The sequence below is a fragment of the Armigeres subalbatus genome, chromosome 1 (assembly GCF_024139115.2).
Source record: "Armigeres subalbatus isolate Guangzhou_Male chromosome 1, GZ_Asu_2, whole genome shotgun sequence".
In the NCBI taxonomy this organism is placed as follows: domain Eukaryota; kingdom Metazoa; phylum Arthropoda; class Insecta; order Diptera; family Culicidae; genus Armigeres; species Armigeres subalbatus.
In genome coordinates this window covers 55,007,562-55,026,304 of record NC_085139.1, presented here as the reverse complement: position 1 = coordinate 55,026,304, position 18,743 = coordinate 55,007,562, and the positions used below count along the sequence as shown (strand labels likewise).

The 18,743-nt window shown below is 43.7% G+C and overlaps 2 protein-coding genes across 3 annotated transcripts in view; one reads left to right on the top strand and one right to left on the bottom strand.

Annotated features, from left to right (window-relative positions):
* The window catches only part of LOC134225762 (probable maleylacetoacetate isomerase 2), a 165,307-nt gene extending 148,611 nt beyond the window's left edge, over window positions 1–16,696 (top strand). For both annotated transcript variants that reach the window (XM_062706124.1, XM_062706117.1), the window contains 2 exons: window positions 15,507–15,625; window positions 15,687–16,696. In XM_062706124.1, the coding sequence (XP_062562108.1) occupies window positions 15,507–15,625; window positions 15,687–16,025 (458 nt within the window). In that variant the 3' untranslated portion in view covers window positions 16,026–16,696. The remainder of the gene's footprint in view (window positions 1–15,506; window positions 15,626–15,686) is intronic.
* LOC134225755 (uncharacterized) lies at window positions 35–15,463 on the bottom strand. The gene is made up of 2 exons (XM_062706105.1): window positions 15,128–15,463; window positions 35–810 (listed from the first exon to the last, which is right to left on the bottom strand). Exons 1-2 carry the CDS (start codon window positions 15,164–15,166, stop codon window positions 94–96), a joined length of 756 nt encoding a protein of 251 aa, XP_062562089.1. The 5' UTR covers window positions 15,167–15,463; the 3' UTR covers window positions 35–93.
* Window positions 16,697–18,743: the final 2,047 nt, after the last annotated feature.

The following is an 18,743-nucleotide window of genomic DNA, read 5'->3' as shown; positions in this document are numbered from 1 at the left end:
AATACCCGAAGTTCAACACACACACATGTTCTATTTATAAATGGTACTTTTATTGAGCTAATCATCTTGACCATAGTCCCACTTCATCTTAATCTAACAGGCCAACGCATCGGTTATAAGTTGCTCCATGTTGAACACATAGTTTCGGCCAATTTCGTCAACTTCCTCGAAAGCCCAACGGCGTAACGAGTTGATGGTTTCCTGGAAAGCCTCCAGCTCTTTGTCCAAGCTAGCGACCACCTGGTCGACTATGTCCTCGTTGGCCATGTATTTGAAGGCCAAATCGGCAAGCAACAGCTGCAGTCCCGTCACAGCGTTGTTCGTCGAAAGTTTGTCGAGTACAGTCGGCTGCAGCGCGTTTGAAGTTTGCTGATGGCCCTTCACGATCGGGTAGAAAAAGACCTTCGTGATTGTTGCCAAGTCGCCGTAGACCTTTTCCCCCAGCACACTTAAGTCGCTAGCGGCCTGGGTGGCTCGGCGGATCGCTTCGTCGTTCTTCTCCACGATGCACGGGTTCTGGGTGTCTCCGATGTCCAGGGCGTGCTGCAAAATGGCGTCCTTGGCCTCCTGCTTCCGGTGCTGAATGTCGGTGATGACGAATGCATAGCGGGAGATAAACTGTGCGTTGAGGTTCTTCAGGTCGCGCGAGTGGTCCATGCGGTAGATGCGCAGCTTGTAGTTCACGTCGTAATGCAGCTGGTTGAACAGCTGGTTAAATTCGGTCAGGACGAGTAGTTCGTCCTCGATTTTGGGTTGCGCGGTCTCATCACTGGTTGCCGAAGGGCTGTTTACCGGACTCGAAAGGATGATCTGTGTAGGGATGGTGAAAAAACAAAACAAGATAACTTGGTTAGCTTGACGTCATGGTAATTATCCACAGAATTGAAGTTCAATTCATGGTATTATGAGACGCAAAACATCTAATTCAATTATGTGGTTTATGGCTTGCAGATAAGCCCAACTGCTCGTGTTAAATATAGCGGTAAGATAAGGCATGGACGTTTGGTCATTATTTGGTTGATTCAATAAATAGGTTCACAGTGCAAGAGCACTGTTTGATATTATATTAAACAAAAGAATCACAATCAGAGCAATATAACTTATGTGGTGCAATGCGGTTCAATAAGACTCATCAGGCTCTACAACAAAGCGAGATTTAAAACATTTTCTTGCGTTTAGCTTTTGCTCAATCAAGCTTTTGACGATAGTTTCGTTATTTTAAGGACACTGGTTGCCAAAATGGCCGTACTAGCTTCACCTCACGTTTTTGACACCAGTCAGTTAATAGGCGATCCGCACATCTTAAAATCATTTTTTCATGCATGCTGCAACGAAGCGAAGATAAAAACGTAATTTTTGCTGTTACCTGTTGCTTTTCTTTGGAGATGTGTGCCCCTAAAAGCTTGATTTAGTTTTTGAATTGGTTTCTACCGCGATTCACCTTAACTGAATCAGTTTCTGAGGGTATTCGGCTTCCATGTATCTCATGGCTAATCTTGTTCACGTCTCGATGTGCCCTGTAATGACAGAAAACAGAAAACATATCCCACTTCCACGTTCACCGATTGTTTCCATCCGAGAAGGTTTCGAAGTTCCCCCAAATTTACGCTATGATACTGTCTTTTGTCACGTTTCTATCGTAAAGCCTCTCCAAATAGTGCGCAATGGGTAAAAAAGTTTATAACGCAGAAAAAAAATCAATATCTCGGTTCGGATTTTGACACAAATCGTAAAACTTTCCGGAGAATCGTGCACAGGTGGTTAGGATATCAATTCCCATCTCACATAATGCGATTTTTGTCAAAATTTAAGGTCAAATATGTTGTTTTGTCTATTATTTGTAATTTGATCGAAAATTCATGATGAATTACATAACGAATGAGGGACACTGGGGTGAAGCGAGGTCCTGCAGCTTCGTGCAGTGAACTTAATCACCTTTGCATGATTCTCCAGAAAGTTCTATGATTTGTATTAAAATTTAAACGCAATCCGCCCATACCAAACCGAAAAATTGAATTTATTCGCGTTATGAGCAATTTTTATTCCCATTGTGCTGTGTTTTGCTAACCCAGCATACCATCCGTATACACAATGAAACCTGTTTCCCAAACATTGACACCACCTCCACGAAAAAAAAATGTGCTATATCTGAACGTGTGTGCAGAACTGTTTGGCGAACCAAGCTGGTCAGCTCGGTTTGTCAACAGCGACGCAACATTATTTCAACATCGAAGGAGGAACAAGTGGGAGAACTTGGTATTCCGGAGGAATTTCAGATGTCAGGAGGATTTACTGGAAGAGTTCCAGGAGGATCTTACCGAGGAATTCCGGGAAGAACTTATGGAGCAATTCTGGGAGAAACTTCCGGAGGAATTCTGGGAGGAACTTCCAGAGTAATTCCTGTAGCAACTTCCAAAGGAACTCCGGAAGCAACTTCCGGAAGAAACCCGGAGGAATCCCGGAAGCATCTTCCGGAGAGATTTCGGGAGGAGCTTCCGGAGAGATTCAGGGAGGAACTTACGCAGAGATTCCCGGAGGATTTCCGGAAAGAACTTTCGGAGGAATTCCGGGAGGAGCTTTCGGAAGAATTCAGCGAGGAACATCCCGAAGAGTTTCAGGAGAAACTTTCGGAAGAATTCTGGAAGCAACTTCCAGAGGAACTCCGGAATCAAGTTCCGGAGGAATTACGGAAGCAACTTCTGGAGGAATTCTGGAAGCAACCTCCGGAGAAATGCTGGAAGTAACTTCCGGAGGTATGCCGGAAGCAGCTTCCGGAGGAATTCCGGAAGAAACCCGGAAGCAACTTCCGGAGGAATCCCGGAAGCAACTTCCGGAGGAATCACGGAAGCAACTTCCGGAGGAATCCCGGAAGCAACTTCCGGAGGAATCCCGGAAGCAACTTCCGGAGAGATTTCGGTGGGAGCTTCCGGAGAGATTCCCGGAGAATTTCCGGAAAGAACTTTCGGAGGAATTTCGGGAAGAGCTTTCGGAAGAATTCCGCGAGGAACATCCCGAAGAATTTCAGGAGAAACTTCTGGAGGAATTCCAGGAGCAACATCCGCAGGAATTCTGGAAGCAGCTTTCGGAAGAATGCCTGAAGTAACTTCCGGAGGTATGCCGGAAGCAGCTTCTGGAGGAATTCTGGAAGCAACTTCCGGAAGAATGCCGGAAGTAGCTTCCGGAGGTATGCCAGAAGCAGCTTCCGGAGGAATTCCGGAAAAAACCCGGAAGCAACTTCCGGAGCGATTTCGGGAGGAGCTTCCGGAGAAATTCAGGGAGGAACTTCCGGAGAGATTCCCGGAGGATTTCCGGAAAGAACTTTCGGAGGAATTCCGGGAGGAGCTTTCGGAAGAATTCCGCGTGGAACATTCCGAAGGATTTCAGGATAAACTTATGGAGGAATTCCGGGAGCAACTTCCGGAGGAATTCCGGAAGCAACTTCCAGAGGAACTCCGGATCAACTTCCGGAGGAATTACGGAAGCAACATCTGGAGGAGTTCTGGAAGCAACTTCTGGAGAAATGCCTGAAGTAACATCCGGAGGTATGCCAGAAGCAGCTTCTGGAGGAATTCTGGAAGCAACTTCCGGAGGAATGCCGGAAATAACTTCCGAAGGTATGCCAGAAGCAGCTGCCGGAGGAATTCCGGAAGAAACCCGGAAGCGACTTCCGGAGGAATGCCGGAAGCAACTTCCGGAGAGATTTCAGGAGGAGCTTCCGAAGAGAATCAGGGAGGAAATTCCGGAGAGATTCCCGGAGGATTTCCGGAAAGAACTTTCAGAGGAATTCCGGGAAGAGCTTTCGGAAGAATTCCGCGAGGAACATCCCGAAGGATTTCAGGATAAACTTATGGAGGAATTCCGGGAGCAACTTCCGGAGGAATTCCGGAAGAATTCCGGAAGCAACTTCCAGAGGAATTCCGGAATTAACTTCCGGAGGAATTACGGAAGCAACTTCTGGAGGAATTCTGGAAGCAACTTCCGGAGGAATTCCGGAAGCAACTTCCGGAGGAATTCCGGGAGCAACTTCCGGAGGAATTCCGGAAGCAACTTCCGGAGTAATTCCGGAGGCAACTTCCGGATGAATTCCGGAATTAACTTCTGGAGGAATTTCGGAAGCAATTTCCAGAGTAATTTCGGAAGCAACTTCCGGAGGAATTACGGAAGCAACTTTCGGAGAAATTCTGGAAGCAACTTCCGGAGGAATTCCAGAAGCAACTTCCGGAGGAATTCCGGAAGCAACTCCCGGAGGAATTCCGGAAGCAACTTCCGGAGGAATTTCAGAAGCAACTTCCGGAGGAATTCCGGAAGCAACTTCCGGAGGAATTCCGGAAGCAACTTCCAGAAGAATTGCGGAATCAACTTCCGGAAGAATTCCGGATGCAACTTCCGGAGGAATTCCGGAAGCAACTTCCGGAGGAATTCCGGAGGCAACGTCCGGAAGCATTCATTTATTTAGTTAACATCTAAACAGATAACACTGAATCAACAATTTGACGCCACAATGCACGGTTCGAGGCCGCATCTCTCCATCCTCGGATACGCCCCACGCTCGCCAAGTCGTTCTGCACCTGGTCTGCCCATCTCGCTCGCTGTGCTCCACGCCGTCTCGTACCTGCCGGATCGGAAGCGAACACCATCTTTCTAGGGTTGCTGTCCGGCATTCTTGCAACATGTCCTGCCCATCGTACCCTTCCGGCTTTAGCTACCTTCTGGATACTGGGTTCGCCGTAGAGTTGGGCGAGCTCATGGTTCATTCTTCGCCGCCACACACCGTCTTCTTGCAACCCGCCAAAGATGGTCCTAAGCACCCGTCTCTCGAATACTCCGAGTGCTTGCAAGTCCTCCTCGAGCATTGTCCATGTTTCATGTCCGTAGAGGACAACTGGTCTTATAAGCGTCTTGTACATGACACATTTGGTGCGGTGGCGAATCTTTTTCGACCGCAGTTTCTTCTGGACCCCGTAGTAGGCCCGACTTCCACAGATGATGCGCCTTTGTATTTCACGACTAGCGTTGTTGTCAGCCGTTAGCAAGGATCCGAGGTAGACGAATTCCTCGGCCACCTCGAAGGTATCCCCGTCTATCGTAACACTGCTCCCCAGGCGGGTCCTGTCGCGCTCGGTTCCGCCCACAAGCATGTACTTTGTCTTTGACGCATTCACCACTAGTCCAACTTTTGTTGCTTCACGTTTCAGGCGTGTGTACAGTTCTGCCACCTTTGCAAATGTTCGGCCGACAATGTCCATGTCATCCGCGAAGCAAATAAATTAACAGGATCTGTTGAAAATCGTACCCCGGCTGTTACACCCGGCTCTCCGCATGACACCTTCTAGCGCAATGTTGAACAACAGGCACAAAAGTCCATCACCTTGTCTTAGTCCCCGGCGCGATTCGAACGAACTGGAGTGTTCGCTCGGAATCTTCACACAGTTTTGCACACCATCCACCGTTGCTTTGATCAGTCTGGTAAGCTTCCCAGGGAAGCTGTCCTCGTCCATAATTTTCCATAGCTCTACGCGGTCTATACTGTCGTATTCCGCCTTGAAATCAACGAACAGATGGTGCGCTGGGACCTGGTATTCACGGCATTTTTGAAGGATTTGCCGTACAGTAAAGATCTGGTCCGTTGTCGAGCGGCCGTCAACGAAGCCGGCTTGATAACTTCCCACGAACTCGTTCACTAATGGTGACAGACGACGGAAGATGATCTGGGATATCACTTTGTAGGCGGCATTAAGGATGGTGATCGCTCGAAAGTTCTCATACTCCAGTTTGTCGCCTTTCTTGTAGATGGGGCATTTAACCCCTTCCTTCCACTCCTCCGGTAGCTGTTCGGTTTCCCAGATTCTGACTATCAGTTTGTGCAGGCAAGTGGCCAGCTTTTCCGGGCCCATCTTGATGAGCTGAGCTCCGATACCATCCTTACCAGCTGCTTTATTGGTCTTTAGCTGTTGAATGGCATCCTTAACTTCCCTCAAGGTGGTGGCTGGTTGGCTTCCATCGTCCGCTGAACTGACGTAGTCATCTCCTCCGCTGCCTTAACTTTCACTGCCTGTACTCTCAGCGCCATTCAGATGTTCCTCGTAGTGCATGCTTCCACCTTTCGATCACCACACGTTCGTCCGTCAAGATGCTCCCATCCTTATCCCGGCACATTTCGGCTCGCGGCACGAAGCCTTTGCGGGATGCGTTGAGCTTCTGATAGAACTTGCGTGTATCTTGAGAACGGCACAGCTGTTCCATCTCCTCGCACTCCGCTTCTTCCAGGCGGCGTTTCTTCTCCTGGAAAATGCGGGTCTGCTGTCTCCGCTTCCGTCTATAACGTTCCACGTTCTGCCGGGTACCTTGCTGCAGCGCGACCGCCCGCGCTGCGTCCTTCTCCTCCAGAATCTGTCTGCTCTCTTCGTCGAACCATTCGTTCCGTCGACTTCGACCCATATACCCGACGTTGTTCTCCGCTGCATCGTTAATGGCTGCTTTAACTGTACTCCAGCAGTCCTCAAGAGGGGCCCCATCGAGCTCACCCTCTTCCGGCAACGCTGCCTCGAGATGCTGCGCGTATGCAGTGGCGACATCAGGTTGCTTCAGTCGCTCTAGGTCGTACCGCGGCGGTCGTCGGTACCGAACATTGTTGATGACGGATAGTTTTGGGCGCAGTTTAACCATCACCAGATAGTGGTCAGAGTCGATGTTAGCGCCACGATATGTCCTGACGTCGATAATGTCGGTTCGTTGATTGTTCGTTGCTTATGATTTTTTAAAGGCTGGCTTGCAGGGCCTGACACCAAACCCCCTAAATTTCCGGAGGACCATTCCTCCTTATTTCCGGTGGACAATGGTGCACAGTTTCACTTAGAGTCCCTCGCTGGCAGGACCGCGGGATGGGGTCTATTTTATTCCTTCAGGTACGCGAAGTACCAATGGTACGCTTTACCCAGCATTTGCCGTGCCAACTTCCGGAAGCAACTTACGGCAGAATTCGGGAAGCATCTTTCGGAGGAATTCTTAGAAAAACTACCGGAAAGAATTTCCGAATGAATTCTGGGGGGAATTCTGAGAGGACTTTTTATGTCATCTAAGCAGCATTATCTAGACATCGAAGCTAGAATTTTGATTACTGGTTTTGATTTTGATTTTGAGAATTAATCACAAGCTACGCGATCCATTTTTCTTAAGGCTGTATATTGCTGTATAACCCTCCTTAATTCGGCGTACAAAATTATGTCCCGTGTTCTGTTCAACAGATTGAGACCGCTTGAAGAGTCCTTCCAAGGCGAATACCAAGCAGGTTTTCGTGAGGGCCGATCAACGACGGATCAAATGTTTACCCTGAGACAAATCCTTGATAAATTCCGGGAGTACAACTTGCAGACACATCATCTGTTTATTGATTTCAAGGCGGCGTACGATTCAGTGAAACGGAATGAATTATGGCAAATTATGCTTGAACATGGTTTTCCGGCGAAACTGATACGGCCGATTCGTATAACGTTGGACGGATCGAAATCAAGTGTAAGGGTTGCGGATGAAATATCGACGTCATTTGTTACCTTAGATGGATTAAAGCCGGGTGATGCACTCTCGAACCTACTGTTCAATATAGCGCTCGAGGGAGCGATTAGGAGAGCTGGTGTGCAAAGAAGCGGTACCATTATCACAAAATCGCATATGCTCCTGGGATTTGCGGACGATATCGATATTATCGGAATTGATCGCCGTGCCGTGGAAGAGGCTTTTGCGCCTTTTAAGAGGGAGACAGCGAGAATTGGACTCACGATCAATACCAGCAAAACGAAGTACATGGTCGCTGGCAATCAACGTGGGTTCATTAGTGGTGGTGGTAGCGAAATAGTGCTGGATGGTGAAAAATTTGAAGTTGTAGAAGAATTTGTGTATCTTGGAACATTAGTGACGTGCGATAATGATGTTACCCGCGAGGTGAAAAGGCGTATTGCAGCTGCAAATAGGGCTTATTACGGACTTCGTAACCAGCTTAAGTCCCGTAGTCTGCAAACGAAAACAAAACTCGCGCTGTATACTACTCTGATTCTTCCGGTGGCTTTATACGGCCATGAGACATGGACGTTAAAGGAGGCTGATCGGAGAGCTCTCAGGTGTTTGAGCGTAAGGTGCTGCGGACAATACTCGGCGGTAAACAGGAGAACGGTATCTGGCGGCGTCGCATGAATCACGAATTGTACCAGGTGTATAAAGGGCTGGATATTATTAAGCTTATACAACACGGCAGACTACGGTGGGCTGGTCACGTTGTTCGTATGTCGGAAGAACGTCAAGCGAAGATAATATTTAGTAGAGAACCCGGAAGAGGCCGCAGGCTTCGTGGAAGGCCGCGTACACGATGGCTGTTTGCAGTTGAAGAGGACCTGAAGGCACTCAATGTTCAGGGCGACTGGAAGCGATTGGCCCAGGATCGAGTCCAGTGGAGAAGGATACTCCATTCGGCGTAGGTTCATCGAAGAGCTGTAGCCCATCAAGTATCAAGTATCAAGTATATTGCTCGCCATTGAAATCTGTACTCCTATACGATAGCGAAACATGGTGTTTGTCAGTGAAGAACACTCAGCGGCTGCAGATGCGGCACATACGTTACGTAGAGGTGAAAATGAAATATGTAAACAAGCATTAGACTGGAACCCAGCGGGACATTGCAGCAGAGGCTAACCAGGCTCATGACGGCGCAGCCTCAGAAGAAATAAAAGAAGCTAACCGACATGCAATCTGGCAACAGGATAAAGCGATAGCTGGACATCACTCGGGATGGAGATCTTTCAAGTTGGCTCTTTGCACCACTAGGTGTACAGGACCCATAAGTAAGTAAGTAAATAAGTGAGATTTTTTCCAGAAAATCTCCTCTTGAATTAGAAATTTTTTTGTATCTTATTGGTATAACCTCCAAAATCCACCCACGAATTATCCTGCTAATTCAGTCATGATTTTTTTTAGAATATTCTTCAGGATTTCCTCCGGAAATTCCTCTGGAAATTCTTCTAATTACTGCTCTATTTTTTTTTTTAAATACTGCTGGAAATTCCTCCAAGAATCTTCTCCCAGGATTTTTCTTTATAAATTATTTAAGCAATTATTATTCCTGCCCTAAAAATGTCACTATCAACCCTACCCCCACCCCCATCCCTCCAATTTTTTATAATTGCTTCAAAACATCTTATAGAAATCTTCCGAAATGCTTTGCAAATAAAATGCAGAAGCTCTCCCACTTTTTCTTCCACGAACTCCTCCAGAACTTGTCCTAAAAATCCGTCCATTAATTTCACCGGAAATTATTTCAAGACACCTAATCTGAATCCCTGAAAAAATTAATGAATTTTTACAGAAATTTCTGGTGAATGAACGCTATCCAAACCATACCGCCAGCCCCACCCCAAACCCCTTGATTGACTTCCAGAAGAAATTCTCGAAGGATTTGATCTTGACGAGTTTCAAATGAAATTCTAAAATTCTAGGAAGCTTTCTACTAGTACTTCCTTGAATTTCTGAAGAACAATTACCACATTTTATATCAAGGGATCTAGTGGCCAAATTGACCTTCAACCACATAGTACGTCCAGTAGGGTGGCTCAAATTAGTATGGGAAAAACTTTTTTCAATTTTTTTTTTGATAGGCCATCCTCTTATTCGGTTCTTTTTGATGCCCTGATGCTCTGGACAAAATTTCAGCCAAATCGGTCAATGTTTGGGCGGTGCTAAACTCGTTGGAAGTTTATATGCAAACATGTATGCAGAAACATCCAAAACAGTGAAATGCAGTTGGACGGTACTACTTACGATGAAGAACCATGATACTCATTCAGATCTTGAAGAATTTAATACAGAATGTTAGGCAGAAAACCGCGAGAAGATCAGCATAACATTTTGTGTTTAATTCTACAACAACTGAATGAGTATCATGGTTCCTGATCGTAAATTGTGCCGTCCAACTGCAAATCACTGTTTATGGATGTTTCTGCATACATTTTTGCATATAAACTTCCAACGAGTTTAGCACCGCCCAAACGTTGACCGATTTGGCTGAAATTTTGTCCAGAGCATCAGGGCATCAAATGGAACCGAATAAGAGGGCGGCCCATCAACAAATTTGAAAAAGTGTTTTTTGAGCCACCCTAACGTCCAGCTTCTATAGAGGAGAGGGGAGTGCAGAGCAGCCTAACGATTTATACAAAAAATTTAGTGACTTAATACAACAAGTGTGACGAAGGGGAAAGGGGAGGTTGAAAATCGCTGATTTTTGTGTGACGTACTTTTTGGCTCTAAAATCGTCGCTGGCTTCAAAAAATAAATTCGTTCTGCCTTTGTTTGACTAGTTTCCTTGTCGAAGAAACCGATATTTAAAGACAATCCTCACGGAATCCAAAACTAAATGCACTCGCATTTGCACACTCAATTAGGAAGCAACGCACCACTGTCATTGTTATTATTTTTCACCTAAATTTCCAAAAGGACCTACTCAGGTCTTTTTGAGAAGTTAAGCGAAATTTCTGCTTTACTGCGTCACAGCAAGAGTGGGATAATAAAAATGACACTTGTGCGTAACTTCCGGTTTGAATGGGGTGCCCTTCAAAACGCGAGTGCTTTCAGTTTTGAATTCCGTGAGGATTGTCGTTAAATGAAATTTGAATGGGATGGGTCTGTTCAAGAAGGTGACCGTTACAATGCTTTACTCTTCCAATCGTGCTTCGTTAACGTGTTCGTTAACTATCTGATCATGTGTACACAATAAGTTCATGCCGAAATTGTGAATTTAAAACGCAGCGATCAAATGAAATCCGGCCAATGAAATTTCGAACGATCATTCTTTCGAAAATCTTCGAGTCAATCGCAAGGTATGCCGCAAAACAGTTGATTAAATTCCTAAAAAAATTGCTTTCTCTACCTACTCAATATAATTCCATCACAGAAAGATATCCCTTATATCTGAACTTATATCTTATATCTGAACAATTATAAATAGAGCTATTGATTAAAAAAGAACAGAATTGACCCCCTTTGAAAAGTGTTTGAATTATTTCAAATGAAATGGATTCAGAATTCCGGAATTTCACTTTGCATAATCATACAAATTTAAAACTATGACCAGAACTTCGGAGAAATTCACGTAGAATCTCATGTATCTTCAAGATATCTTAAAATTGCCTTCTAAATCTCTGGAACTCATGAGCTTTCCATTCATTACTTTAATAATCCTTTCTGGATCTCTTAGATTTTCCAAAATTCTCAAACACTTTTTCAAAATTAAAAAACTAAAGAACGTTTGTTACAACGACAGAAAAATCTACAAAGCATTCTAATTCGGTAAAAATATTAGAACAAAACTTAGGCAACATTCTCATTCACCACGGAGATTGCTTTAAAGAAATATTTTTATAATCTTCTTAAGATCCACAAATTTAGTTCCATTAAACATTTTGGCGATTTTCCGAAAAACATACCGAGTTAGTAAATTAAGAGTCAATCTCAACCCTCTTTTTACAGCAGTATTTTATACGTCACTTCGTTTTACGACTTCCTTTTTACGGCACGTGACGTAAAAAGAATTTGAAACATTATTGACATCAAAAAGTAAGCCTATAGGAAAGCACTCTTAGAAACCCAAAGAACAAAGTAGATGCTTTGTATATTCATCATTTGCCTTCAACAATTGTTCCATTCCAGGTCATCCAAGAATTTCCTGGAGTCTACACGCGTAACCAAAGACCTAAGGTCTACAAGCATAACGAAAGAGCTGTTATCTCTTTTTAAAAATGGTTCATGCCCTATTTGATATATTAAACCAAATTCCGTTCCAGGTCATCCAAGAATTCCCTGGAGTATAGGTCTTGAGGTTTACCCGCGTAACCGGAAGGTCGTTATCTCTTTTTGAAAATGGTCAATGGACCATGCCCTATATGATCTATGAAACCAAACTCAATGTCTTAAGCAGCCATCCAAGCCGCAGGTCATCCAAGAATTCCCTAGACTCATCAGCCGCAGTTTAATTCCAAATATGTACTCCGAGTATTTCCAAATTTCAAAATTATCCTGGATTTTGAATCAAATGATCTACAGAATCAACCAAGTCTTTTCTGATGTCCCCAGCCGCGGTAACAACCCAATTATGTCCTCCAAGTATTTGTCGTTCACTTGCGTCTCAAATCCAGGCATATGAGATGTTGTAAGGTGTCCAAATTGTTCTGGAGTTTGAATCAAAGTATTTTACAACAAAGTTCCTCAAGGATTTCCTCCAGAATTTCCCCCAGGAATTCCTCCGGAAGTTCCTCCAGGAATTCCTTTGAAAGTTCCTCGAGGAATTCTTCGGAAGTTCCTCAAGGAATTCCATCGGAAGTTCCTCAAGGAATTCCATCGGAAGCTCCTTCAGGGATTCTTCCGGAAGTTCCTCCAGGAATTCCTCCGAAAGTTCCTTCAGGAGTTCCTCCAGAAGCTCCTCCAGGAGTTCCTCCGGAAGTTCCTCCAGGAATTCCTCCGGAAGCTCCTCTGCAAGGTCTTCCAGGAGTTCCTCCGGAAGTTCCTCTAGGAATTCTTTCGGAAGTTTCTCCAGAAGTTCCTCCGGAAGTTCTTCCAGGAGTTTCTCCGGAAATTCCTTCGGCAATTCCTTCGGTAATTCCTTCAGTAATCTCTCCAACAATGCCTCCTAGATTTTTTTCAGAAATTGCTCCGGAAGTTTCTCCAGGAACTCCTCCAGAAGCTCCTCTGCAAGATCATCCAAGAGTTCCTCTAGGAATTCTTTCGGAAGTTTCTCCAGGAGTTCCTCCGGAATTTCTTCCAGGAGTTTCTCCGGAAATTCCTTCGGAAATGCCTTCAGCAATTCCTCCGGAAGTTTCACCAGGAATTCCTCCGGAAGTTCCACCAGAAATTCCTCCGGAAGTTCCTCCAGGAATTTTTCGCAAACCCCTCCAGGTATTTCTCCGGAAGTTCCTCCATGAATTCCTCCAAAAGTTCCTCCAGGAATTCCTCCGGACGTTCCTCCAGAAACTCCTCCGGAAGGTCCTCTGCAAGGTCTTTCAGGAGTTCCTCTAAAAATTCTTTCGGAAGTTCCTCCAGGAGTGACTTCGGAAGTTCTTCCAGGAGGTCCTCCGGAATTCCCTTCAGCAATTCAACCTCCAACGATTTCTTTCAGAAATTCCAACGGTATTCTCTCCAACAATGCCTCCTAGAATTTTTTCAGGAATTGCTCCGGAAGCTCCTCCGGAAGTTTCTCCAGAAACTCCTCCGGAAGCTCCTCTGCAAGGTCTTCCAGGAGTTCCTCTAGGAATTCTTTCGGAAGTTTCTCCAGGAGTTTCTCCGGAAGTTCTTCCAGGAGTTTCTCCGGAAATTCCTTCAGCAATTCCTTCGGAAATGCCTCCAACGATTTCTTTCAGAAATTCCTTCAGTAATCTCTCCAGCTATGCCTCCTAGATTTTTACAGGAATTGCTCCGAAAGTTGATCCAGGAATTTCTCAGAAAGTATCTCCAAGATTTTCTCAGAAAGTTTTTCCAGGTATTCCTCTGAAAAATCTTCAAAGGAATCTTCCGAAATTCCTTCAGAATTTTTTTCTTGAACCCAGAAATACCTCTAAAGTTACTCTTAAAATTTCTCCGAATTTACACAAGTTACCTTGAGAACTCACTCGAGATTTCTTGTATATTTCTTTTGAAACTCATGTGAAATTCCTCTAAAGTCACCTCCCACCCTACGCCCCTGGATAACCTCCTTCGGAGAGTTCTTAGAAGTACTTACAAAAATGTGTCTGCAAATTAATCTGACTGTTCCCCTACAAATATCTTCAGGAATTTTCCGGGAAATTTCTTCAAGAACTACACCTCGAAATTCTTCTGGAAATTATTTAAGAGTTTTACCCGAAAGATTCTGCTGGAAGTCTTCTAAAAATTTCTACGAGTACTCTCCCGGATTGTCTTCAAGCTATTCTGCAGACAATTTCAACAGGAACTGCTCCGGAAAGTTCCTTTTTTTTAAGGAGTCAGACAAGTCAGACAAAATTGGTTGCAGCAACTTGATTGTGACCTAATCCGGTCACATATGAGTTGCAGTAGCCGTTGTGGAACATGTGTGCTGCTAGGGGAGTTCCCAAAGCATTTCCTGGAATATTTTTTCAAGTTATTCTTAGAAAAAATCGCAAATGAACTCCTGAACGCGACATCAACAATTACAGGGGAATCACTTCGCTATGTGTTAGATCAAAGCTTTTTGAATTGACTGTTATGGAACCACTAAATGCTCACTGCAAACAGTATTTAAACGCCGGTCAACATGGATACACCGCTGGACGCTCTACATCATCGAGTCTGCTTTGCTTAACGTCATACATAATAGATCGAATGATTACTCGGACCACAGATCGAATGATTACTCGGACCAAAACATTTTGAAATCAAGCTTCTGGAATGAGCTATTGAAAAATGATCCATCGCAGATTAGGTACTAAATGATCGATAACATCCTTGCTACAGAAAACATTTTTTCAGTACAATTTATTGGAATAATGTGGAATTCAATTCCAATATTCAATATATAGTTTTTGCGTAATTTATAAGTAATTGCCAATATTTCTTGTCTGATATGAAAATCTGAATGAATTTGACGAAAACACTTACAATGATATGGAAATGCTAATATCATCTTCCAAACTTGGACGTACATGTTCATGATAGCATTAGAGGCGAAAGTATAGAATTGATAGTTCCGTTAGGATACGGCAGGCATGAAGAATGTTTTTATAGAAGTCGATTTTTAAAGCGAGCGGAGGGCAATATTTGTGATGGCACATATCGCACGACCTTCCTTCTATAAGCTCCCGTATGAAGGGAGGGAAGAATATCAGAGTGGAAGCTGATATATCTCCACTGGCAAAAGGAAGGTGGTTTGACTTGCTCATATGCCATCGCGTGCGGAAGGATTTGCTATCGACGAGTACTGTCCCCAAATTTCTAATATGACATCAGCATTTAGTCGAATAGGATTTTTATTGCACAGTTCGACTAAATGCTGATGTCATATTGTGAGACAGCGAAAACTAACTTCACGTAGAAGTAACACACACGAAATCATTAATTTAGAAAACACTTAAATAACTCGGAGTTATAAAGGAACACTCACCTGGCTACAAGCCAATACTCCAAGAATAACAAACTTCATTATCCTAATGCAGATTTTTTACTAAATATGCTGAGTTTCTTTGAATTTAACGTCCACTCGCCACTAGTTCCGGATACCAAATGCCTAAGCGGTCAATGTCGCACCCTTCAATTAAAAGCGGAACTTGACCAATACAAAATCCCACCAATGGGGGCCCATCAGCAGTTAAATTATCGTCATAAAGCAATCAAAGCACGTTCTTAGATGTCGGTTCATCTTCCGTTGTGGTATCAATCAGGTATCATATCTCCCCAGCACTAATTGATTCAGATAACGGAAGACCTATTCGGTGATACTCAACTCTACTAATACAGTCGTTCTTGTTTACTCATTTCTCCAGATGGCCATACCTTGGTGGAATCGATAGCAATCATGCACTATCTAGAGGAGACGCGTCCCCAACGTCCCCTACTGCCGCAGGATGTCCTGAAGCGTGCCAAAGTTCGCGAGATCTGCGAGGTAAGCAAAAGATTAAATTTTATCGTACTCGTCCCTTACATATCTTGTTTTTTTTTCGCAGGTCATCGCCTCCGGCGTCCAGCCGCTGCAGAACCTGATTGTCCTAATCCACGTCGGCGAAGAGAAGAAGAAGGAATGGGCTCAACACTGGATCACGCGAGGCTTCCGCGCCATCGAGAAACTGCTCTCGACATCGGCCGGAAAGTTCTGCGTCGGTGACGAGATCACCCTGGCCGATTGCTGCCTGGTGCCACAGGTGTTCAACGCTCGCCGGTTCCACGTGGACCTTCGCCCCTACCCGATCATACTGCGTATCGATCGGGAACTGGAGGGTCACCCGGCGTTCCGTGCGGCTCATCCGTCGAATCAGCCGGATTGCCCACCGGAGGCGGCCAAGTAGATGCCATTGCAATCATCAAAATGCCAATCGTTTTTTGTGGGGTATCGAAAGGAAGCGGCACAACAGAGTTGTCTAGCTACAAGTTCAAATCGATGTACACATTCGCAGAAACAAGTCTATACAGGCCCGATTTATTTACATACGGAGAAGTAGAACATTTTTCAAATATTCAACAAAATGCAGGCAACACTCTCATACCCACTAAGCGAATCTCCACAATCGCAATAAAAGTGTGGCTATCCCTTTCAAAAAGGTGCGCCCATCGAAGAGACGCGATTTCATTCATTGTTTATTTGTCAACCTAAATTAAGATGTGTCCACTCGTCAGCGACGATCATCTATAAAAATATACGATTTTATTGCTCTTTATTGCTCTATTACGATTACCATTTATTGATGCTTTCAACAAAAATTTATGTAACTAACGATAATCAGTCGAATTATATCTATTTGTGTCTATGCCTACAAAAATAAACCTATCTATGTTTGTGTTCTTTGTGCTTGTGCAAAATTAGAAACTACGCACACTGCGTGGGTGGCGGCTTTCAATTTGAAATTCTTTCCAGTTGCTTTCCTATCTTATAATCAAACGTGAATTACATTCCATTGTGTCATTGTGTTCAATATTCTGAGGTGAAGGAAGAAGTAAAATACAAAGCATTGAAAACGGAGGATGGGTTTAAAACGCTTTCAACTAGAAGAAGCTTCGAAACTCCTTCGATAAGACTACGAAAGGTCGAGAGGATATAAGATCGAATGAACATTGATTAAAAAACATGTTACAATGGATTTGTTCAATGTGTTTTGTTCAATGTAAATATTTTCTTTAAAAAATAATTTGTGGACTACCATAGCTATAGGTACCAACAGTTTTAAAAAAATTAAAAATAGATGCGAACTTTTGACGGTTTTATTTTATTGTTCTCTTGTTTTCGTTCTCTTATTCTCTTGTTCTCTAGCTCTCTTGTTCTCTTGCTCTCTTGTCCTCTTATCCTTTTGTTCTTTTGTCATCTTGTTCTCTGGTTTTCTTGTTTTCTGGCTCTCTAATTGTTTACGTGTTATCTTGTTTCTCTTGTTATCTTGTTATTTTGTCCTCTTGTTCTTTTGTTCTCTTCTGCTATTGTTCTCTTTTTCTCTTGTTCTCTTATTCTCCTGTTCCATCGTTCTTTTGTTATCGTTGTCTCTTGTTCTCTAGTTCTATTGCTCTTTTACTCTCTTGTTCTCTTGTTTTTGTTCTCTTTTCCTCATTTTTACTTTTCAGTTATGGATCCTGTACACCTCCGGTGGTGCAAAGGGCCGACTTGAAAGATCTCCATCCTGAGCGATGCCCGGCTATCGCTTTAACCTGTTGCCAGGTTAGATTTCGGTCGACTTCTTTTATTTCTTTATTGAGGCTTCGCCGCCATGAGCCTCTGGGTCTGCCTCTGCTGCGATGTCCCGCTGGGTTCCAGTCTAATGCTTGCTTACAGATTTCGTTTCCGCCCCTACGTAGAGTGTGGCCGACCCAGCCCCACTTCCGATCCCGAATTTCTGTTGTTATCGGCCTCTGGTGACAACGACGATGGAGCTCGTTGTTTGAGATCCAGTTGTGAGGCCACCAGGCCCGAATTATATACCGCAGGCATCTGTTAATGAACACCTGCAGCCGTTGAGTGTTCTCCACTGATACATGTTTCCTCATGTTCTCTTGTTATTTTGTTCTCATTTTCTTTTGCTCTCTTGTTCTCTTAGTTTCTTGTTATTTTTTCTCTATTATTTTTCTTATCCCTTGTTCTCTTTTCCACATGTTTTCTTATCCTCTTGTTCTCTTTCCTTTCTGTTCTCTTATTATCTTGTTCTTTTGTACTCGTTCTCTTGTTCTCTTTCTCTCTTGTTCTCTTGTTCTCTTTTTCTCTTGTTATATTTTTCCTCAGTCGTCTTGCCCTCTGGTTCTCTCGTTCTCTTGTTCTTTTGTTCTCTGGCTCTGTAGTTCTCTTGTTCACTAGGTCTCTAATTCTTTTGTTATCTTGTTCTCTTGTTATCGTGTGCTCTTGTTCTTTTGTTCTCTAGTTCTCTTGTCCTCTTTTTTTGTGCTCCTGTTCTCTAGTTCTATTGTTTGTTTAGAGGTAAGCCAGCCAAGGGCTGAAAACCTCTTTAATAAAGACGATAAAATAACATAGATCTATTGTTCTTTTGTTCTATTATCGTCTTGTTTAGACCTACGCGCCACCGTGCCACGCCACCGCCACCGGTGCACAGTGTTTTCTAACCCAGGAATTCGTGATCGAAAATGTTTTGGCCATGAAAAGTTGATTTTAGAGTCTCAGTGACTTCGGAGAAAAGTTTCAGTATGTTAAGCTCCATATTCTGGAAAAAAAATTTGTTTGACTAATCCCCCTAAAAGTGAGATGGAAATTCTCTTTCCTCCAATTATGAAGATACATCATTGGTGTCTTAGAGAAAGTTGTAGAACAAGCTTCTAGGAAAAATTTTGCTATATGAATTTTATTTCTATCTGCTATAGAAGTCGAGATATGGGTCGTTATTTATGAACGACCACCAAAAAACAGGTCTTTCACGATACTTTCGTCAATATATTTTTTAGATTTTTCAAATGTTGTACAAAAATGTCCGTCGCGATAAAAAACATGAACCTTTCGAAGACAGTTTCTTCTTATTTTCAATATTGACGAAGTTATTGACGATTTTCGGTTCAAAAATGAGCATTTTGACATTAAC

Coding starts and splice junctions, on each gene's coding strand:
- LOC134225755 (XM_062706105.1), bottom strand. CDS start 15,166: ATGAAGTTTGTTATTCTTGGAGTATTGGCTTGTAGCCAG. Junction 811..15,127: donor GAGTATTGGCTTGTAGCCAG/GTGAGTGTTCCT, acceptor ATCCCTACACAG/ATCATCCTTTCGAGTCCGGT.